Here is a 24,790-nt window from a genome sequence, read left to right on the forward strand (position 1 = left end):
CTGGGATACAGGCTATGGCTATATCCCAGTTTTCCAGGTGGTTTTCTAGGCCGGTTTGCTTATCCCTCTCTCTCTCTCTCTCTCTCTCTCTATATATATATATATATATATCCCAATATATATATATATGTATATATATATATATATACTGGAATACTTGTCATGTAAACCTACGAAACGGATACAAGATAAATAAACAAAATCAATTGATCTTAAATTTTTTAATGCAGAAAAAACATGTAAAAAAGTTTTTGTATTTATATTAATCAGAAAAAATTCAAAGCCAAAGCTTTAAGTGATGTGTCTTTTTACAATGTGCCTTATATATCCTCATCCATGAGATAATTAGTGATTTGTTTCACAGCCAGCATGGTCTCCTTGCAGGTTGGTTCTATGTCGTGCTCAGGAAGCAGAAACCCGTATTCACCTTCATCGCGTAACTCAAACACAAATGCGTACTTAATGCCTATGTCATATGCCCAGTCAACAGAGGAGCCACAAACTGGATCTGAAAATAAAAAGGATAATAATAATGGAACATTTATGCATTTACACTTTCACAAGCAAAAGGCAATATTTTCTTATTCTGAGATGTACAACTTTCCACTTAAAGTGTTTTCGATTGCTCCTTAGCAGTAGTCTACCTGCCACTTTGTCACTGTGTACTGTTCCTAAATTAGTGGATGTTTGTAGTTTATTGCTAAGAAATATTGGAATACCTAAAGGGGTAAAATAGCTATATGTCGGCTCAGGGGCGTAGCTAGGGTTCATGGGACCCTGTGACAAAAAACTGTACTACTCACCTGGCCCGGCGCAGTCCCCTGCATCCCTTTATTCTCCCAGCTGCCATGAGTGATGTCAATCATGCACTGGGATGCTTGGAATGAACATCGGGGGACTGCACCAGGCCTGGTGAGTATGTGTACGGGAGTGGGGGGAGTGCTCTTGTGGCTGTAGGTGCCGTACTGCCACAAGAGAGACTGGCAGGGTTAAAAGCCAATGGCTTCTTGCTCTGTCAGTCAGAGTGCTGCAGCATTTAAACGTAAGCATTCATCACGAACGCTCACAATTAAAGGGCCAGGGGCCTGTGGGCCCACGTAGTGCCCTGTGGCAGTGGCGTGGTCTGCCTTTATGGTAGCTATGCCACTGTGTTGGCTTTTCCAGCTAGCACATCCCAAGTATGTACAGTTGGGTTGGGATTTTGGGAACTCCTGTATCTTCTTTAAACCAATGCTTAACATAAGACATTATCATGTTAAAAGAGACCTCTTTTCCATGATGAGTTGTTCAGGTAGGTGGTACATTAACATCTACATGCATACCAGGGCCTAGGGTTTCCCGGTAGGATATTGTCTAAAGCATGGGTCTCCAAACTGCGGCCCTCCAGTTGTTGTGAAACTACATTTCCCATCATGTCTGGACAGCCAAATCCAAAGCTTTAGCTGGCCAGGCATGATGGGAGTTGTGGTTTCGCAACAGCTGGAGGGCCGCAGTTTGGAGACCCATGGTCTAAAGCATCACACTGCTTCTGCTGGCATTTTTTAAAACCCTAAGTGCATCTTTTTATCATCTCTTCCCCATGTAGGTGATACCCACATCCCTGGCTGTGTACATGATATTCAAGACAATTTGATTTTTAAGGCCTTATGCCTATTGATGCCCATATGCCTATTGCAGGTGCTTTCAGCAGAACGAGCTGCAATGCACCCTATGTTCTCACATCATTCTATCATAAAAGCAATAACATTTTTATTTATCTATAATGCAAGTTCTGGTCAGGTGCCACTATTTTCACACTAGTGTGTGCTGCCACAGGATACCGCCAATTACCACCTGCTTGGCTTGTAACAGCTTAAACATATGATGTATCCCCGCTCCACAGTAATACAATTTCATGTGTATGAAATGTATATGAAATATGTGTTTCATGTGTTTCAATGTATATGAAAAATCCACTCACTTTTGGGGTCTTCACTTCGACTTCTCTTAATTTTTAAGCAGTAGTATAAGTTCGGCTGCATGTGCACAGAGCACTGGAGATAGCTGGAGGCCAGGCGTCCTCTCCCCTGCCGCGCAACGTTTCAGAAGGCAAGGCTTCCTTACTCATGAGAACTTATACTGCTGCTTAAAAATAAAGAGAAGTTTAAGTGAAGACCGCAAAAGTGAGTGGATTTTTCATATACTTTGCACTCACATGAAAATTGTATTACTGTGGAGCAGGGATACATTTTTATTTGTACTATAGTAGCTCTTCTGTGGAATCAGACCACAAACTTACATACTGTGGTGGCAATAGGTCCATATGTGTAGGTGGTGTTGTATAGACCTTGAAGCGCTGACACGGCAGACTTTGCTACTTCATCCTGTTAAAGAAACAATGTGAAATGTTTAATATCCTTTATTTAATGGCTAGGTTCCAAATACGTTCTTTTTGATGCCTAGCTATAGATGAATAGGTAAGGAGGGAAACTTTGTACTCTGGGGTCCATGGTGGCTGTAGCCTGCAAAGGTTTTAAAGTTGCATCATCAACTTTTTCCCATCTGAAATTTTCCATTGTAAGGTGACTGCCCTTACCAAGATTTGGACTCTTAAAGTCATTCTCCATCCAATAATACTGTACATATCCCCGCTGTTCCATTCCACTGGGTGATGTGGAACCCCCATTCTGGAAATTGCAGTCCTTTGCCATCATATACTTAAGTGTTATTGGCTGGCGTGAAAGCTAGAATGTGATAGGTTGGTTTAGACAGCCCCATTAAGTCAGTAAAAACAAAGACATATTCCTACAGATTCTCAGCTTATCCAGTCACTGCTGTTGTAGTATTGACCAGGAGAATGATAATGCCCAGTTGTCAATTAATTAATATATTTCCAGAATGAAAAAGAGAGGAATGGAAGCATGCTAATTAGAGATGAGCAAACCAGGTTCAGGTTCAGGTTCAAGTCCATCCGAACCCCAACTTTCGGCATTTGATTAGCGGTGGCTGCTGAAGTTGGATAAAGCCCTAAGGCTATGTGGAAATCATGGATATAGTCATTGGCTGTATCCATGTTTTCCAGACAACCTTAGAGCTTTATCCAAGTTTAGCAGCCTCAGCTAATCAAATGCCAAAGGATCGGGTTCAGATGGACTCGAACACAAACCCGGTTCGCTCATCTCTAATGCTAATTTATAAGAAAATATTCTCTAGAATTGTTATTTTTTGTGAATGCAAGTATTTACTGAGACAGACAGGTCAGGAGACTCTCTCTCTCTATATATTGCTCACGTCACTCACTTAGATTTTGACTTACCAGCTTCTTGTGATTTGGTGCTTCTTCTTCTGTATATCCATAGGGATATAACAGTAATTGTGAGAATGAGTGGAAACTTATATAAGCCTTCAAAGAGGAAAGGTTATCCCGAATATATGAAGCAACAGCTTCTGTTTCAGGTTCAGATTCTGGGTCACTTCCAGCATAAGCCTCACTACAAGGCTCATCATCATAGTGAATACCTGTGCAAGGAAGATGTACAGCATATGAGCGCTGCAATTTTCTGCTTTAACTATGCATCCACACTATAAAATGACTTTTTTTTATTAAAACAGTGTAAGTTCATTTAAAACATTTATTTGAAGAGTAAAGTACAGCAGAGATCCCATGAAATGGGTTATTCCACTTAAAAAGTTTTTGTTTCTGTTGTTAAATAGTCAACCTATAGGTCAAAATATTGCTCAAAGCAAAGGATTATGTGTTTTGAGCTGTTTCCTGTTTATTTTCCCTGACTAATCCCTCTGGACACAAAAAGGAGCTAAACTCAGACACAATCAGTGGCGTAGCTACCATGAAGGCAGGGAAGGTGACTGCTATGGGGCCCCTGCAGGAAGGGGGCCCGAGGAAGCCTGCCCTGCCTTCATGCTAGGTACCGTCCACTGTACCCCCAGGGGTCCAGAGAGGAAGAGGGACCCCCACTGCACTGTTCAGCCCCCTTACTGTAGTGCCGGGTGAGCGGGCTGAACAGAGGAGCAGGACCTGCCAGGTCCTGCACGGCACATGAGAGGGATGAAGGACCTTTGGGTCACATGACCCAAAGGTCCTAAATACTTCTATGTGAAGATCAGCCCGAACTACAGGAGGAGGAGGGGGGAAGCCTGGGAGCTGTAAGTGCTGTGTATGTGTGTCAGTGAGTGTATATATGCATCTGTGGGTATATGTATATGTCAGTGTGTGTATATATGTATCTGTGTATATATTTATATGTCAGTATGTGTATGTATCTGTGGCTATATATGTGTGTGTGTATGTCAGCAATGTCTGTAACACTGGTGTATATGTGTGTGTTCGTGTATGTCAGTAGTGTCTTGTAACGCCTGGAGTCGTGGATCCACTGAACCGTCACTAGCGATGGCACAAACCTCACCAGGGAGCAGAGTCTAAGGGGCCGCTGGTTTTCACCAGAGCCCGCCGCAAGGCGGGATGAAGTTGCTGCGGCAGGCGACCCCCAGGTCGCTACCCCTGGCTCGGTTGCTAGTGACAGCAGGCGAGGCGTGGCAGGAGCAGTAGGCAGAAGTGCAGGCAGAGGTCTGTAGGCGTAACCGCAGGTGGCAGACAGTACTCAGGAAACAACGAGTTAAGCAGCCGGCAGGAGCTAGGGACCGGGACAGTGGACAGAAACTGGGAACAAGGACTGAGGTCAGGAACAACAGGGAGCTGGGCCAAACGCTATGGGAAGCATGTAGAGGCTCCAACACCTGAGGTGGGGCAGGGCTGAAATTTATAGGAGAGTGTGTGGGATGTGACCAATTAGGGACGGACTGCCCCTTTAACTAAGAGACAGCCGGCGCACGCGCGCCCTAGGAGGCAGGGACGCACGCGCCGGCCGGCACAGCGATGGACAGGAGCGGGGCAAGGTGAGGCGCCCCCAGGGGCCGAAGTGGCAGCAGCACCGGGTCCCTGCACGTGGACACTGGCGGCTGCAGGACAGGGTGAGGGGGTGCGGCGGCGGTCCGGAGCGCGGGACACCGCCGCAGCCCTGACATGTCTCAAGTGATTGACATGTTTGCTCCCAAAGACGTTCTGCAGCAGCTTCTATTAATGCTGGGCTCTAAAAAAAGAACCCACCATTAATATCTGCTGCATTTTCTTTTATTTCTGGTTGAGTATTTCTTATTACACTTAGATGATTTCCCTGTGTACAGTCTACTCATGGCGTATACATCAGCACTAGTGTAATCATATTACAGCGTATGGGTTCGTTCACACTGAGCAAAAGCAGCTGAATTTCTGCGCTGAATCAGCGCTGAAATTTCAGCCGTTAAAATAGATGCAGAGCTAATTTCCACGGTGGAATTTCCGCACTGAACTAATCCGCTTTCCGCCAGAAGAATGAACATGTTCATTCTTCCACTAGCGGAAGCCAATACAAACCAATGGGGCTCTGATTTTCTATTTCAGCGCGGAATATGCGCATATTCAGCGCGGAATACAAGCGTAATACAAGCGGAAATTACGCGCTAAATCAGCGCGGAAATGGGTAAAAAAGGGGGGAGGAGGATTCTAGTATATATTCTGGTATAGTCTAGTTTATTCGCCAAATACTCGCTGAATTTCAGCGCTGAATGAGTGCGGATTCAGCGCGGATTCCTCGAGTATTCCGCGCTGAATTTGTCAAGAGCTGATTACGAGCTGAACACTTTCCTAGCGGAATACGCAGGGATTCTGCTTACATTCTGCTTATATTCTGCTCGGAATTCAGCGTCAGTTGATTTCAGGCGGAAATATTTCCTTCGCCCCTTTTGCTCTGTGTGAACGTAGCCTAAATATGTGTGTATGTCAGTGGCTTATCTGTATATATGTTAATGGTGCCTCTGTGTTTGTATATGTGCGTCATTGTCTGTGTTTGGCGAGGGGGGGGGGTAGGGGAGCGTACAGGATTCATGGGGCCCCATACAGTTTTTTTGCTATGGGGCCCCATGAATCCTAGCTTCGCCCCTGGACACAATCCTTTCTCCTGGCTCCCACCGTCTGTGTTATGGATCACGTGTCCTCCCTTTATTCAGTGGGCCGGGTTAGCAATTTTAACCCTGCCCATTGAAGAGAGGGTTACCCGTACCCACTTAAATCAGCTTTAGTGGGAAATGCCTACAGCAACAGTATGCATTCGCTGCCTGCTTCTGCCACCAGCCGCTGCCAAAGACCACCCACCACACACCTCTTCCACTGGCTGCTCACAAGCCCCCTTCACCTCAGCCACCGGCCACCCACAAACACCCAGCACCTCAGCCACCGGAGTGATGGACCTGGAGTAGTGTCCACAGGGAAGGAATGCTGCAGAGTAGTGCAGAGTTATAGCAGAGCTGGTGCTGGGCTGTAGCGGAGCCTCAGTAGTGCCTGGGTGCAGGGAAGTAGTGGAGCCAAATTAGTGCCAAGGTGCAGGGATGTAGCAGAGCTGGAGTGGTGCCTGGAGTAATGGCGCAGGCTGGGGAGATAATGCAGCGGGCAGGGCAAGACGGATTGAACCATAAACAGCGCCCCCTCCTGCCTTGTAATGTATAGAGAGGGGCTGTGGTAGTGTCCAATTTCCCATTGACTTCAAGGGAGCGCATTATTACTGACACAAACCTGGAACTCGTGCCTGTCCACTCTCCCTGCCTACTTGCCTCAGACAGCCCTAGGTAACTACAGGCAACTGGGTGACAGTCACTAACTTACGATATGTCAAAAGCATTGACAACACAAACTTACAGATACGGATAATAGACAAGCCGGGTCAAAACCAAACAGCAAACAAAGTACAAAAAAAACTAAATCCAAAGAAAAGTCATGTGACAAGAGCCGAGATCAGGAAAGCCAGATAACAATACAGGTAGCAGATATCGAAAGCACTGCGCACACTAGCAAAACTAGTCTAATAGCCAGTGTGAAAATGAAAATGTGGCTGTATTTTCAATTCAAAATTAAGACCATATTTTGGTATTATTTTACAGATTGTGAACATAGCATTCATGTTATTCGCCATTGGTTTTGGCCTGCTGGTGTGCATCCTTCCTCTACATTGCCATGCATACTTTATTTTGGTGCAGTTGGACTCTTTCTTTTTTGTTATATAATAATGATAATATTATTGTTATATTAACCCTTTGAGGACCAGGCCCAAAATGACCCAGTGGACCGCGCAAATTTTAATCTTAGTGTTTCCGTTTTTCCCTCCTACCCTTCTAAGAGCTCTAGCACTTTCAGTTTTTTTATCTACAAGGCCATGTAAGGGCTTATTTGTTACAGGAATAGTTGTACTGTGTAATGGCGTCATTCATTTTACCATAACATGTATTATAGAATTCCAAATATATTATTTATGGAATTCCAAATATATTATTTATGAAGATATAAATTGGTGAAATCGCAAAAAAGAATGCAATATGGTAACGTTTGGGGGGTTCCTGTGTCTACGTAATGCACTATATGGTAACAGCGACATGATACAATTATTCTATAGGTCAGCCCGAACACAACCATATGCAGGTTTACACAGATTCTCTAATGTTATATATTTTTTTTAAATGAAATCCTTTTTTTTGGCAATTAATTATAAATAAAATGGGACTATTGTGACGCTTATAACGGTTTTATTTTTTCACCTATGAGGCTGTATGTGGTGTCATTTTTTCCGCCATGATCTCTAGTTTTTATTAATACCATATTTGTGAAGATCGGACGTTTTGATCACTTTTTATAAAAAATGTTTCTATATAATGTAACATAAAATCGGTAATCCGCGCAATTTTTTCCCTCTTTCCCATTTACCGTTCGCAATGACGCTTGTTATATTTTAATAGATCGGACAATTACGCACGCTACGGTATATTATATGTTTATTTGTTTATTTATTTTTATATGTTTTATTTATATAATGGGAAAGGGGGGTGATTTCAACTTTTATTGGGGGAGGGGTTTTGGAGTAGTGTGTTAGTGTTTTTAACTTATTTTTTTTAAACACATTTGAAGTCCCTTTGGGGGACTTTTACATCCAGTACTTGCATTTTTACACTGACCATTGCTATGCCATAGGCATAGCCAGGGCCGGCGTTAGGGGGGGGCAAAGAGGGCAGTTGCCCAGGGCCCCCATCCCCCAGGGGGCCCCCTGCAGCTGCCGTGATTCCTGGGTATCAGATTCAGGAATACACGGCAGCAGCCTGCACCAGGGCAGAGGGAGCTCTGCTCTAAGCACAGGCTGACAGAGCGGCTGCTCGAGCCGACACCTCCCCTCCCCCTCCTTCTCCTTCCCTGAGGTCCCCTGCACTGAGGAGCTGCTGCTGCTGGAGCCCACACTCCCCCTCCCCCTTCCCTGAGGTTCCTTACACTGAGGGTCCTGTCCTGCTGCTGGAGCCGACACCTCCCCTCCCCCTCCTTCTCCTTCCCGAGGTCCCGTACACACCAGGCTTCCTGTCCTGCTGCTGCAGCTGGTGTAATGTTACACTGCTGGCAGTCGGGACAACAGGTAAGAGGAGGAAGAAACCAGCAGCAGCAGCATAAGGCTCCCAGTCCGGCCCTGTCATCAGCTGCTGAATTATTAACTACCAACTACTAATGTAAGTATATGTGTATATAGTGTATGGGTGTACTGCTATATAATGTGTAGGGGGGGGACTGTTCTATAATGTGTATGGGTATTCTTATATAATGTATGGTCAATGTGTGTGTACTGGAGGTTTACATATACATAATATGTGTTTAGATATGTGTGAGGTTGTATATGTGTGTACTATATAATGTGTATGAAGTGTGTGTGTGTATACGGTTATATCATGTGTATGGGTGTGTGTGTGTACAGTTATATCATGTTTGGGGGGTCATACTGTTATATAATGTGTATGGGGGTTGTGTGTACAGTTATATCATGTTTGGGGGGTCGTACTGTTATATAATGTGTATGGGGGTGTGTGTACGGTTATATCATGTGTTTGGGGGTGTACTAATATATAATGTATATTTAGTGTGTATGGTGTGTGTCTGTGTGTGTACTGGATATTTATGCATAATATTGTGTGTTTAAATATGTACGAGATTGTATGTGTGAGGCCAGGTTTACACTAAGTATAACACCGGCCGTTCTGTGACCCGGTTGGATCACAGAACGGTCGGTGTTTCTGAAGATCATTCTGGATGGTACTGCAGTATCGGCTGGATGATATTCACTTCTATTGAATTTAGACGCGGGCGCACCTGTGTGCACCTGCATCCGAATTCACCGCTGCACACAATGGAGCATGCGGCCAGAGCCAGATGCTCCATTGTGTGCACTGACAGGTTCTCTGCGACCGCAGAAAACTGACATGTGGGTTTTTAGTGTGGCCGGATGGAACCCCGACTGGAGTGTATACCATGTGTATGTATATATATGTACTATGTGTATACACTCCGGCCAGGATTCCATTAATTTCAATAGAACGTGTATTTTGTATAAATCACAGCCATTGTTGCAAATTGAAACAACAGCCGTGATTGATACAAAACATACGTTGTGTGAACATAGCCTGACACTGTGTATGCCTGTGTTCTCATGTACAAGTAAACATCACAATGCGTAGTGGATATAATACAATGTAGTGCACCTGGCTAGTAACACCTCAATATGGAGTAAATATAAAGGTCCTCAATGCATGAGTATTATAGGAAGTGGCACTATATATATATGTATGTATATATATATATATATATATATATATATATATATATATATACACATATATATATATATATACACACACTGTGTAAGGTGTACTGTATTATATTTAAAATATATTGAGGTATTAAAGTGGTGCTGTCATTTGTCTTATCTTGTGACATGTCATTCAGAGACCCATGGCGATCACCAGTTATACGCGGGTGATGTGCGCAGTAGTGTGCGCCACTCCTAGGCCGGCTGCAAGGTCTGATTTCTAGTCTGTGGAGTGAGTGAATCAGCCAGGGAGTGAAGTGCTCTACTGCGTGCTTCACCCACTTATAACTGACAATTTCAGCAGGTCTCTCAGTGACATGTCAGAGGTTTAGATAAGTGACAATACCGCTGTGCAGCGCAGCACTTTTCTGCCCAATTTGACATTAGATATGTAGAGAAACTGCTGCACGCCATGTGGCACAGCTGCCAAGCAAACCATCTAATGCAGGTACTAGAGAGGAGCAAAGTAGATTAGTTTTGCTTTGTACGAAGTAGAACAAATCTCCTTTGGGATGCATTCACATGTAGCAAGTTCGCAGTGGATTTCACGCTGCAAGTTTCTCAGCAAATCTGCTGTGATACTCAGTATCATTATAGTCAATGGCCCTGGATTCTTACAATGGATATTCATTCCACTATGAGGATGTAGTGACGGTCATATTTAATTAATTAGCTGCCAGTAAAAATAATAACCAGCCCAAGCGTACCTGCTCGTGCTTACCTGCCCAAGTCCTGCTCACTGATGGCCGCTCAGCCAATCACAGGCTGCCGCAGGACAGCACACTGGCTGAGTGCAGAGACCCAGAGACTCCTGGAGGAGCGTGACGAGGGAGTGCCGGCAGGTAAGCAGTTGCTCCTTAGGCTGAATTCCCACGTTCCGTGATCCTAACGAATCATGGACGTGGAATACATGTACCGGAGCCCCCCCGTGCCCGGGCAGTATCTGTAATTAGATGCTGGAAGCGGGGGAGACTGTATTCATAAGCGCCGCGCTGTAATGAATCAGTCGCGCGGTGCTGTTACTACAGCGCGGCGCTCATGAATACAGTCTCCCCCGCTCCCAGCATCTAATTACAGATGCTGTCCGGGCGCGGGGGGACTCCGGTACATGCATTCCACATAACGGATCACAGAACGTGGGAATGCAGCCTTATTATTTTTACTGGCAGGTAATTAGGTAAACATGGCGGTCACTACATGCTAGCAGCAGATATTCAGAATGCAGGGCCAGAGAACATAATGATACCGAGTATCGCAGCGGATTTGCTGAGAAACTTGCAGCGTGAGATCCGCTGCTAACTTGTTCCATGAGAACGTATCTTCAAGGGGACATTTACATGTACTATGTTTGCTGAAGATTTTACGCTACAGATTTCACACTGTGAACTATGCTGTGAAAATGAATGACGAAACACCACATCCAATCTACAGCAAACATGGTACCTTTTTGGGGCCCCACTTTTAATTTTGCCCAGGGCCTCACTTAGCCTAAAACCGGCCCTGGGCATAGCATTGATCAGTGTTATCGGCGATCTGCTCATTGAGCCTGCCTGTGCAGGCTCAGTGTAGCAGATCGCCGATCGGACCGCACGGAGGCAGGTGAGAGACCTCCGGCAGTCCGTTTTACCGATCGGGACCCCCGCAGTCACACTTCGGGGGTCCCGATCGGTAAGTGACAGGGGACTCCCCCTGTCACTTACACTTAAACGCCGCGGTCGCGCAGCGATCGTGGTGTTTAAGGAGTTAATGACACGCGGCAGCCGGCCCCCACCTCCTATGAAGCGCACTCCGCTCCGGAGCACGCTTCATAGCGGGAGAAACACCCAGGGCGTACAGTTACGCCCTAGGTCGTCTGGGGACAGACTTCCATGGCGTAACTATACGCCCTGGGTCGTCTAGGGGTTAATAATAATAATAATAATAATAATAATAAAAAATTTTAGCGGTTGGTGTCTGAAGTTCAGACCATTACTGATCAGGAGAACTAGTGCACCTGTTGTACATCAAGACTTAGATTATACAGCTGTCTTGGTAATGTGACACAGAAAAAGGAGAGAAGGGGTAAGCACAGACTTCTAGCAGCTCATTCTGCTGATTGATAGCGATCTGAAACCTCAGATGGATAAAAACTTTTGACTTCTTTCTGTGACATATCAATTTTTTTCTTGGTGTCAATGCCCATTTAACCTCTTCATGGAACGTACATTTACAGAAACGGTACCTGCACTTTAGTTCAAAGTGCCATAGGTGTACCCTTCCGTTTAGTATGGAACTATGAATTGAGCTCAGGAGCTAAGCTTGCTTTAAAGAGGGCAAAGTCCTCACTGTCAATGATGGAAAGCAGCGACTGGTGTTTAAGTAACAGGAGACACAGGAACGGCTGCTGTCACTGATGGATTGGGATCTCCACAGTGTGACTGCGGGGGTCCCAATCGGTCACCCTGGCTGTTGGAGGTAAAATACTTGTTCGCCATGCAGTCTGATCAGCGGTCTGGATGTAGAGTGTAGAGTGTCAATAATACTAATCAATGCTATCCAATGGCATAGCTAATCATTGCTTGTAATAGCCCCCTATGGGGAATTAAAAAGTGAAATAAAAAAAGTTTTTTTTTTACAAAGCCCCTTTTGCTTATAAAAATTTAAATGGCTGCCTTTCACATTTTACAAATAAAACGTAAAAATAAATAAACATATTTGGTATAATAGTGTGAACAATTTCCGATCTATTAAAATATAACAATATTATTCCTGCACAAATAACATCTTAAAGAAAAAGAGAAAAAACACCAGGATTAAATAAAAGGTTTTAGGGTGTTTCGTCATAAATTTTATGGTGTATTGAAAGGCGCTATTGCAAACTACAATTGTTCTTGAAAAAAATAAGTAAATCCCTACATGGCCCAGTAGATGGGAAAAATAAAAGTGCCATGGCTTTTAGATGGCGAGGGGAAAAACAAAAACTCAAAAATGAAAACTGGCTCTTCCCTTAAGGCCAAGATTCACTCTGTTTTTAAGGGGTTAACAGCCTGATACTCATTATTAATGATAATATACATATAATATATAATTAACTGGGAGGCAAATCTAATTTAATTAGTGACTGGAATATGTTTCTCACCATTCCATGATACATTAAAATTTCTGTTAAGATCTGTACCGATACATTTATCATTAGATGTTGGAGCACGATTCTTTCTCCAAAGACGATCCTGTAAATGTTACAAAATGTGAACGTCACTTTATAGTGTATACAAAATGCTTCAGAATAACTATTATTATAAAGACTGTCAGAGTTTAAGAGGCATTGGGTTTAATTTTTTTTTTGCGTCCCCCCCCCCCCCCCCCTGCTAATTAGATGGATCATGCGTTCCGCATATACCAGTGCAGCATTGCAAACATTTGTTATGTGGCCATAAATCCTGTGTGCATACAGCCCTAACTTATCTGGTTGTCTGGTGATAAGCATTTTTAATACTTTACTGCTGGTGCATATAAAACACAACACATGTTATGCACTCCCTGGTGTCCTGTTGCGGTGTCCCCCACTGAATGCAGAGCCTCCAACTCTGAGACTAACTCCTCGGCAGTGATGTTACCGGCCACGGGACCGTCTTAGCCAGTAATTGGCTGAGCGGGCTGTCATTCCTGAGATGAGTTTGTATCAGGAGTGGAGTCTCTGCAGTCAGTAGGGGACACCAGCGACACCAGAACAGGACACTGGGATAGTGCAGAGAGGTAAGTATAACATGTTTATTGTTTTATATGCACTAGCAACAATATGTTAAAATACTTAATGCTGGACAACCCCTATAAGTTGTGGTCCCATTGGGGTGATCTGACCAGACTGTCAAATGATCATCATTTTCCTGCTATGGACTTTATCAAGTTCCCCAAGCTAACTGATTGGGTGGGGTAAGAAAAGATCAGATGATATTGTTAGCTAGTTGATAGCACTTTCCTCATGGTAACTTCCTTTAGCTTAGGTCTTCAAAGAAAATCTTGCCTATCCTCCATTTTTTCAACACTATCTGATGACCGTAGATCATGCTGCAGACCTTTAGTGACGTCATTAATTTGGTTCTTTTACAATATATAACATACAGTAATTGTTGATATACTCACACTTGTCCAAGAAAAAACATAGCCATCAATATTAAATACAGGCAAGACATGGAATGTGAAGTCGTTCAAGAGTTTAGTAATTTCTTTGTCTTTTCCATATGTTCTTATTGCCTGGTTAGGATGTGAAAGAGGATTGTTTGAATTTACAGTGTAAAAATATTCCTAAAGAATTAACACAAGGTGTGACAACACAAGATGTAGAAAACAACATTTCTTAACCCCTTTAAGACAGAGCCTTTCGATGCCCGGATGTCCGGGTCAAATTAATGCAATGTTCCTCCCTGCTTTTTAAGAGCCATAGCTCTTTTATTTTTCCACCTGCCATGATCTTTAGTTTTTATTAATATCATATTACCCAAGACTGTCAGACTCACCACCAATACCCAAAGCTTCAAACGTGCCCTCAAAACACATCTGTTCAAACAGGCTTACCAGGTTCCCTAATTTTGACTCAACCCTCAACCCCCCCTCCACACACACACACACACACACACCTCCACCACGCACACACACACAGACACATACATACACGCACACACACAAAGCATTTAAGCACTTAGACCTGTGCATGCAGGCATTGGCTGGTGGCAGGTTCACCCCCTCTTACCCGCACTGCCTTATTTATAAAGATGGCCGGACCATAAGAACAACGATGCACTTTGCCCCTCTGCCATTTTGTCTCGCACCCCCTCCTGATAGTATGTAAGCTCATGCATGCGAGCGGGGACCTCACTCCTCATGTATGGATAATTATATGTATCTCTGTAATGTCGATTTTTTGTCTATGTATGTACCTCCAGAAATGTAAAGTGCTGCGGAATCTGTTGGCGCTATATAAATAAAAATTATTATTATTATTAATATATATATATATATATCACAATATATATATATATATATATATATATATATATATATATATCGCTATATATATATATATATATATATATCTCAAAATATATATCACAATATATAATTTGTTTATTTATTTATTTATTTATAAATACAGGTCTGTAGAAGCTTAGTAAAGCGAAACAGCTGTCACCTGTTACCATTATGAAGTGTTGGCGTCTTACCTGCTAAAGAAAATTTGTTTGCCATGTATGGACGAATAAACAAGCACTGAATTTTTGCACGATTACAGTGGTGAGTGCCGCTTCATTCCTATCTTTCTATGAATGATCTATGACTGTCTCTTAAAGCTACCATATAGCTGAGCACCCCACTCGTGAAAAGGTACTTGGTCTGAATATAAAGTCCAGCTAAGCACATAGTGCTCCCCATAAGCGTTTTTAAATAAGCATGCTGTGCCGGTCTTTTTCTATTTAATACAATAGAGAATGTGTCATCTCATGGGACACAACAGAGAATGTAAAAGGACGCTGGTTGACCTCAGGGAGATCAACCAAAACAACGCAGAGACACCATCACGTGTCTCAACATCAGTGTATTCTAGAACATTGCCCCCTGGGAAATCAAATATGCAAAAGAACACTGCAGAGACACCATCACGTGTCTTGACATCAGTGAACTAGCCAGACCTTCCTCCGGGAAGGAATAACCAAGCCAAGGAATGTCTCTAATTAAGGAAACCACCTAAGCAAGGTATCCATCCACAGACAGCTGTTTCGGGAGTTTTGTCCCTCATCAGTGTGGAGTAGGTTTCTGGCTAGTGGGAGCAATGACTATTAAGTGCATGCAAAAGGATGCTGGTTGACCTCAGGGAGATCAACCAAAACACCGCAGAGACACCATCAAGTGTCTCAACGTCAGTGAACTAGCCAGACCTTCCTCCGGGAACGAACAACCCAGCCAAGGAATGTCTCCAATTAAGGAAACCACCTAAGCAAGGTATCCATCCACAGACAGCTGTTTCCGGGTTTTTGCCCCTCATCAGTGGGGAGTAGGTTTCTGGCTAGTGGGAGCAATGACTAGTAAGTGCATGCAAAAGGACGCTGGTTGACCCAGGGGGCAATGTTCTAGAATACACTGACGTTGAGACACGTGATGGTATCCCTGTGGTGTTTCGGTTGATCTCCCTGAGGTCAACCAGCGTCCTTTTGCATGCACTTACTAGTCATTGCTCCCACTAGCCAGAAACCTACTCCACACTCATGAGGGGCAAAAACCCCGAAACAGCTGTCTGTGGATGGATACCTTGCTTAGGTGGTTTCCTTAATTGTAGACATTCCTTGGCTTGGTTGTTCCTTCCCTTCTCTGCAGTGTTCTTTTGCACAGTAGAGAATGTGTCATCTCATGGGACACAATAGAGAATCTCCTTATAGAAGATACAGGCAGTGTCATCAGGGAGGTGTAGAACAATCTATGGACTCACCAACTGTATCACTGCTCTCCTTATCTCTCAGAGAAGGCAGATATTCTATCTCCAGCAATATTCTATACATGGTGGAATTAACAGAGGAAGAAAGAGAGAGGAGCTGAATGGCGTGGGGGAGTGGTCTTAGAAATGCCAGGAGGGATTTGATAGGTGATGATATAATTCTGTAGTTTACAACATATCAGCAACACAGGGAAGACTAACATTCCATCTATATATCAGAGCATATCTTGTATTGATTTTTACACTGGAGATCATGTGCAGCTGAGCTGGGAGGAAACAAGCTGCACTGCAGGAATAGTGAGAGAGATTTAGTATTAGATGGGTGTACTTCTTTCATTCAAAAACTGTTCCAGTTACCTCAGTCACAAACCACTGACAGAAAGCAGGAGAGATCCATTCCCGAGCATGGATTCCACAATCGAGAAAGATCCCCTTCTTGGCAGATATTTTATTTCCAATCTTTTAAGGGTAAAAAAAAACACCATCATTTTGACATAACATGAATAGGAGTTCCTCAATGTTACAAAATCAGCTTTTCCTCTCACTAAAAGAACCCCCTTATGCATGTCCTATTAGGATACATTGATGATGCATGGAGGGCTGTTATACCCCTTGTGCAGCCCTTTTCATCAAACCCAACCAAATAAGTCAATATTGATGGTGATACAACTGTTTATTATTTTATAGCTCTGTATAGTGATATTTGACAGGTAGTGATGCAAGGCTACATTTTGAGACCAATGGGAAGATTTATCAAACTGGTGTAAAGTAGAATTTTCTTAGTTGCCCCTAGCAACCAATCAGATTCCACTTTTCATTCATCACAGATTCTTTGAAAAATGAAAGGTCAAATCTGATGGGTGTGGATGATCCCTGGGGCAACTAAGACTGTAGCTGTGGATGATTCCACTTCTCTTGTACTCTAAGAATTATTATTATTATTATTAAGCTGAACACACTGTCAACAGATTAAAGAATATTATATCATTAGGAATACTATATGAATAGATATACAGTATAGAGATATCAGATGATGTATTTATATGAGCATTCGAAGACAGCAGAATTGTACCTTCAGAAGAAGCATGGGACGCCCCTCATATGTCTCTCCAATCTGTACTAAGGAGGCCAGTTTTGGATATTTTAGCGAGATGGAATAAGCCCACACAGCAATCTAATAAAACAGGACACATGTAAATTGTCCTGCTCAGATGATTGACTCAGAAGGTTGTAAATGTTACTGACCTCTCTCCATTCATGGTAGCGGGTAAAGCTTTTCTTGTATTTTCTTTCTTTAGTACGTTGATTCTCAATAGTTTTTTGTAAATCATGAAAAACTATCCTGATGGAAAATATAACGGATTATAATGAAACATAACAAACAGCACCCCACAATGTATGTTCTGATATAGCTACTGTATGCCAGCTTATAAGAAGAGCCACAATATGGAGTCAAATCTGTCTTCCATGACCCCAATAGAGGGGTATTCCCATTTAAAAATGATAAGAGATAAATAGCCAACTGGAAGGTGGGTCCAACTGCTGGGCAACCCCAAGCCTCCCCAACACCCCCTCCCCAATTAGTTGGTTATCCCCTATTATGTGAATAGTGGATAACTTTTCAAGATGGAATATACCATTCTTTCTAGCCATATCTGCACAATTTTGATTATTTCCCCTATTGATTAGTGGTTGGCTTCATCCTTAGCAGCCCATGAATCAATGTGAAGATCAATGGCCTTCATCCTTAGCAGCCCATGAATTAATGTGAAGATTAATGGGGCAGGGGTACTCTCATGCCATTTTGCCATGAAACACAGAAAAGGGAAGAACTATGTGAAGTCAAACATTGTGATTTCATAGATGCTATATATTACCTACTTGTACTCGATTCTTTTTTGTTCTAGGAGCTTCTCGATCACTTTAGATTGTTGTGCATCAGCATGAAAATACACTTTGGTTTTTGGGGTCACACCATGAGCATATTTGGGTTTCCAGAAGTCAAGCTGTAAAATTCATGGATTTTAATTGATATAATTATACACATTTACTATAGTTTGAAAGTTGTGATCGAGATTTTATGAAAATCCACAGCAGTATGAATTGCTCTATGTTTATGTTCACACAGCTTCATTTTTTGGCTGTTTTACACCTGCCTTTTTTATTTATTATTATATTCTGGCACCAAAATGATGGACGTCCAAAAAGATGGCTGTAAAATTGCCAAAAGAAAAAAGGCGTTGTCGGGACACAGCCTACATGTGTGGCTGAACTCTGTAGGTAAGAGAAAGGAAGTTGTCCTTATTAAGTAAAAGAGATGGCTTTATAAATAAAAATGTAAATCTTTCTTTTCTTTGGCTCTGAATCAGTTTAAAGAGCAATGAGACATTCACAGGGCAGTAACTATAAGGGGTACAGTACAACAGTAGAAATCACATCTAGGCCCTGGTGACTGATGGAGCCCCCAAAGCCCCTCTACTACATATAACACCAGTATTATAAGATAAGATAACTTTATGAGTATCCACTTGACCAGTATTATATTTCTTTCTGCTATCCTTAGTATTGAAGCCTGCAATATGAGGCTGGGTTCACACACAATATATTTCAGTCAGTATTGTGGTCCTCATATTGCATCCAAAACCCGGAGTGGATTGAAAACACAGACTATGTTCACACACTGTTGAAATTGAGTGGCTAGCCGCCATTTAACGGCAAATATTTGCTGTTAATTAAAAACAACGGCTGTTATATTGAAATATTGGCAGTTTTTTACTGTTAGGCTGGGTCTACACTGTGTTTTTACAATCCGTTTTTTTTTTCCATCCGTTTTTTTGCAAAAAACTGATGCATTTTTGTGCATCCGTTTTGATCCGTTTTTCCATTGACTTCCATTATAAAAATAAGGATCAAACGGATCCGTTTTCTTAACAGACACAAAAGTATTGTCAATGGAAATGGAATGGAAATGGAAGTCTATGGAAAAAACAGATCAAAACGGATGCACACAAATGCATGATTTTTTATTTTTTTTGCAAAAAACGGATGAAAAAAACGGATTGCATAAACGCAGTGTGAACCCAGCCTAAGGGCGGGTTCACACTACGGAATTCTCACGGACAATGTCCGCGGAATTCCGTCAGCTGTCCGCCAGCACATCTGGGCGCCTTTTCGCCGGCCCCATAGACACCATTCTATGGGCCGGCGTATTCCGCTATACGCTGAAAGTAGTGTCATGTCACTTCTTTTAGCGGATCGCGGAATACGCCGGCCCATAGAATGGTGTCTATGGAGCCAGCGGAAAAGCGCGAGAATTCCGTAGTGTGAACCCGCCCTTATATGGCGGCCATCCACTCAATTTCAACATTTTGTGAACATAGCCTGTGTTTTCAATCCACTCCTGGTTGAGGTTGCAAAATACTGATCAAATACTGACTGAAATATACTGTGTGTGAACCCGGCCATAACCTAATGAACACAAACTCACCTTCATTGTGGAGTCCAAGTATTTTATGAATTGTGCCTCATCCTCACTTTTAGGAGTAACATGAAATAGTTTCTCACTGCAAAGGGAAAAAGTATAAATTTAGAAGGTACAATCAGAAATATGAAAGATATATTATTGTAAGTATTAAAGGGTCATCAGATCAGCCATTAAATGAAAAGCTTCACCAGGCATAGAAAAGAACCGTACTTGTCATATCGCCGACCATGTGGAACGCTGAGACTGACTGCTACAGTACTCAGAAGAAGGAACAGCTTCATATTGTCTGCTGTTCTTTTCTAATTTATTTCCCCCTTATATCTTTTTACAGACAACTACATGTGATCACCATCTGATCATCTTCCGTTATTCTAAGGAAATATTACTAGATAACATTTTAATCAACATATTGTCCCAATCAATATCATATAGGATATCTCCAATCTGAAACAACAGAGTGTTGCCCACTGAAACCAGAAACCACCAGAAAGTTGTGATTCATCAAAAGTGAATCATAACCAGCAGATGTATAAGTCAGAGTACCAAGAATGATAAGGGATGAGTTTTTTCGGATATAATGCTGTGTGTATACCCGTTCAGAACCTTATTTCATGTGATTTTTTTTGCACATTTTAAAAAATACTGCTTCCAAAAGTTTCATAGAAATATACAGCAATGCAGCACATTCTAGATTTGTCATATGTATTGCAATTTATGAATTTGAATACAGTTTTTTTTTTTTATTAAATCATGCGCTACAACATAAATTCATGTCCAGTATAATGAAAAAGTTTTAATATATTTTGTTTGTAAAAGAATTTAAGAACTACCACTAGAGGGCATCAGTGTGACAAGTACAAACACCTAACACAATAGTCTTTGTGAAGTAGTTGCTTTCTGCATGAAATCTGAAAACATTACACAGCAAAACAAAATATTGTGGTTGGATAGATTTTGCCCCTTAACTGGTGTTGGGTGGGTTTGGGCTAAGTGTGTCTTATACAGCATAAAATATGGTATTTGTCCTTTATAACTAGTATTACCAATACCAGTATACAATCTACAGTAGCAACATAACTGGTGACATTTTAACAGTTCGATGATTTTAATTTTTGTAATTCGGAGATTAAAAACTGCAGGATGCCTTTTACTTTTAGTGTTAACACACAAAAACACAGAAAAATGCAACAGCAAGATACAGCCCCACCACAGACATGAAAATAATTAAAAGCAGCCCCCCCAACTGCCAAAAAAACTTCCACAAAAATAATGAGTCTCTTGGTTACTATTTGAAAACAGTGTAAACTGCCTCACCACGATAAGGTGGACTCACATCGAGGCAGACCCTACACTGTAATGGCCTCTCCATGGCATGTAATATGCCTATGCTCTGGGCATGCAAGATCCGTCTAATACCTGCAAATATGATTGCACCACCTGGGTGAGACAGGTGGAGTGCACGACCAAATGTAGGCAGCCACTCCGCCAACTGGAACACAGAAAAAAAGAAAAAATTGGTCAGCTGTCCTGGAACACCGTTCACACTAGGCAGGAGCACGTTGCCATGGCTGAAATTGCAAACACACTAAAACACAGAAAAATGCAACAGCTCACCGCAACAGCAAGATACAGACCCACCATAGACATGAAAATAATTAAAAGCAGCCCCCCCAACACTTTTAGTGTTATATGAATATGAAAACAGGTATCACTACGTCTGCAGTCCATCCAGACCCTCTCACTCTATATGGAAACTGACAATTCCACTATCTTAAATACATATGATGTTTCTTCTCCAAACCTTAATTAATTTGGCTCAGGCCATACTGGTTTAAAATAAAAGGGATACCCTAGTCTCGGTTCCAAGACTAGTCATGGGTTTAAGTGCTAATGGAAAAACAAGAAAACACTTTATTTTAAATATTAAGGGGAATTTATCAATGTAAATAGTTCTATTTTTCGTTGTAAAGCTGGCAGATGCAAATCAACTTATTTGCAAATGCCTGTTTTGCGAACACAATTTTTGCATCAGCTCAGTTTATGCTGCTTGCGCCAGAGGGGTGGGGAAGGGGTGGGGAGGGGGTGGAACTGGGGGCGTGGACTCTAGGTCTCTTGAATTTATGATTTTTTGCACTGAAAAATGATAAGGAAACCTATGCCAGCTCAGAGCAGTGTGCCTCTACATACATTTGTGTACTGTTGGCGTGGCAGGGACATTTTTAAGCCCAGCGCAAAAAACAACTTAATAAATGTCCCTCCTATTGTTAGATGGTCAAGTGTTCCTCATTTTTTTTTTATTCAGCCTTTTTCTACAGGAAAATTCATTTAGTTTCTTTCTTACATTTTTAGATTATTTATTATTTTTAAAAAAGCATGTAGGACCCCCTCTTTTCCAAAACCAGCCAGATAAAAAAACAAAAACAAAGCAAAAACAGCAGCAGCCTAGTAATACCAGGGTCCGAAGGCCCAATAATACTAGCTTGCCACTGCCTAGACCAGGAGCGACATTTTTTGATGCTTTAGGACTGCTGGTATCCGTCTCTTTCCATTACCTCGGTGTAGGTGGGTACTGGGGTAATAATGTAGGGGTTAGTGTTACCAATTTTATGGTCTAACACTAAGCCCCGCCTTAGTTATGGATGTTGTCTATCAGACAACTTCTACTAATTTAAAAAAAATACACTAACATTTTTTTTTTTTTACAAAAAAACCAAACACCCCCACATCCCTCTTGACGATTTTATTTAACATTAAAATCTGCCAGTCATTGATGTAGTCCAATTGAATTCAGTAGTCCTCTAGATAAAGGTGTCTGAAAAACAAATACCAAGTAACCCCTTGCTTGCTGAGGTTAGCAAGTGAGGGGAGGGGCCAGACCGTAAGTAGTGATGTGTTTCTGGCCCCTCCCCACTTGTTACCCCAGAAAGTAAGAGATTAAGTGGGGATTCTGTGCCCTTACCTCTTTCTTGCTGGTGTGGGCGCTGTGCTAAGCAAATGGGAAGGGGAGGGGTCAGACACTGAGCAGCATAGCTGCATAGTATTGGCACCTCCCCCCACTTGCTGGGCTAAGCACACTGTGCACGGAACAGCAAGTATGGGGTTACGTTACTTAACCTCTTACTTGCTTGTCCAGGTGGTAGTCCAAGGGATTTAAAATAGGCTGCTCAAGAACAGAAGCTTTCTGCTCTTGGACGGAAAACAATGTACAGAGCAGGGAATCCTGGCATTATGAAGGAATTCATCACTCCTATGCAAGTAATTAGCGGTGCTCTATGCAGCGCTTGTTACTGTATGGGCTTAGGAAGTGAGTGGGGATGCTATTACTATTGCAGCTGAATGCGCCACCTCTAATGTAGAGTCAGTGTGCGACCCCTAAGTGACTATTTTAAAGGGAACCTGTCACTCTGGAACCAAGGGCAGAGCCCACCCTACCCCTGGGTCAAGGATCATATTTTTACTCTCTCCTGAAGGTGCCGCTTTGGATGCCAGTCCCACTGCTGTCCCAGATGCTGGTTACTATAGAAAATCACTGGTCCCGGAGTGGGACCAACAGAAGAGGGTAAATATATGATCCTAAATCCAGAAGTAGGGTGGGTTCTACCCCGGGTGCTAGGGTGACTGGTTCCCTTTAAATAGTTGCACATGATAAAGCATGCCTACTTTCAGTGTATGCTAAAGTAGGCATTATCTTTGTATGTCCAGGAAAATTGTAGAATTTTTTGCAGCTATGCAGTTGCGCAAAAGTTTGCTAATTTTCCATGCCAATTTACTTTTAGCCCTTTTCTCAGTAAGGCCTCATCCACATGTCAGTAAGGATACATGTGTATACTCCCTTTATAAATTTTAACCGGAAAACCTCTTTAACTTTACACTATCACATTAAAAATAAATCTTTTCCAATGTTTTTATTCAAGGGGCCTTCAAAGACCTTGATCTGGCCTTTGGTACTCAAGTGACTGCTTTTCCACACTAGAATATTCTTCCCATTTTTATTATTACCTTGCATTTTTTTTATTCTTATCTATTTGCTATGCTATAAAAGCCCATTATTATTCAGCCTGTATTCTGTAAATAACTGTAATTTTCTGCTCTTTGCCCTTTTTTAAAGCGGTTTGTCATTTGTTTAGACAATGTTTTGTGGGGATGTTTATGTGTCCCGTATGTTACTCTCTCTTAGTCAGCAGAAGTGCTACATCCCTCAGCAGCTGGTGGACTTTTATGCATTGAATGTCCTAAAGGTCCTTTATTTGTGTGTTTTTTGTTAATTCTGAATGTGTCATTTACATGTATTTCATATACACGTCATTAATTAATTGATTCATAAATCAGGGATAGAGGTATGATGTGTTAATCTTACATGAACGTACAGAACATAGTTGTTGTACATGCTAACAGAACTATTTTACTCGTACAAATCAATCTTTATAGATTTGAAGACATAAATTAGATCTTACACAGTAAATTCATTTTACACATTTGCAGAGTGAAACTTTACACAGATTTTGCCTTATGGGCAAGTGTACTATGCACTGTATCTTGAGATATATTTTACTGCTGATACAATACTGATGCTACATCCTCTGAAAATAAGGCATACTGGAGGATTTACAGTATTGTCAGGAGAGGGAGGCAGGGACAAGACAGTGAGCCCTAATACTGAACCCACCAACTGTCCTTACCTACTTGCCTCAAACGGCCCTAGGCAGCCGCGGACAACCAGGAAGATGTTCCCTTTACTGGATACATGCACACAGAACAAGACAGACAAACACAATAAAGGATAGTCAAACATGCAAGGTCAGAACCAAACGAGCAGCACAGTACAAAATCAGGTAACAATCGCATAGTCAAAAAGTCAAGCAAGAGGTCAGGTAACAAAGTCGAGCAAGCAGAAGGATTAGGTACGGGGATTGCAGGAATAGATAGGGGGGAGCTGGGATCAGGATATGAACCTAATAGCCAGCGCTGTGAGACTGCCTTAGCTTTCTTTGATGCTGAACAAGAGCCCGGTCCAGATCCCCATTGGACCGGCGCTCTGATCTTCCAGGTTCCACATAGGCAGAGAAACAAGTCAGTCTAAAGACCCACTCAGCTGCATTAATTAAGTCTCCCACTAATCAGTTTAACTCCCGCATTGCCAGG

At 42.3% G+C, this 24,790-nt stretch overlaps 1 protein-coding gene across 1 annotated transcript; it reads right to left on the bottom strand.

Annotated features, from left to right (window-relative positions):
- Positions 1-233: 233 nt before the first annotated feature.
- On the bottom strand, positions 234-19,935 carry LOC138794942 (mast cell carboxypeptidase A-like). The gene is made up of 11 exons (XM_069973879.1): positions 19,859-19,935; positions 19,652-19,727; positions 18,046-18,170; positions 17,410-17,506; positions 17,237-17,338; positions 16,522-16,623; positions 13,824-13,934; positions 12,820-12,910; positions 3,296-3,498; positions 2,279-2,363; positions 234-508 (listed from the first exon to the last, which is right to left on the bottom strand). Exons 1-11 carry the CDS (start codon positions 19,927-19,929, stop codon positions 321-323), a joined length of 1,251 nt encoding a protein of 416 aa, XP_069829980.1. The 5' UTR covers positions 19,930-19,935; the 3' UTR covers positions 234-320.
- Between the last annotated feature and the right edge of the window lie 4,855 nt (positions 19,936-24,790).

The sequence above is a fragment of the Dendropsophus ebraccatus genome, chromosome 6, assembly GCF_027789765.1.
Source record: "Dendropsophus ebraccatus isolate aDenEbr1 chromosome 6, aDenEbr1.pat, whole genome shotgun sequence".
Taxonomy (NCBI): domain Eukaryota; kingdom Metazoa; phylum Chordata; class Amphibia; order Anura; family Hylidae; genus Dendropsophus; species Dendropsophus ebraccatus.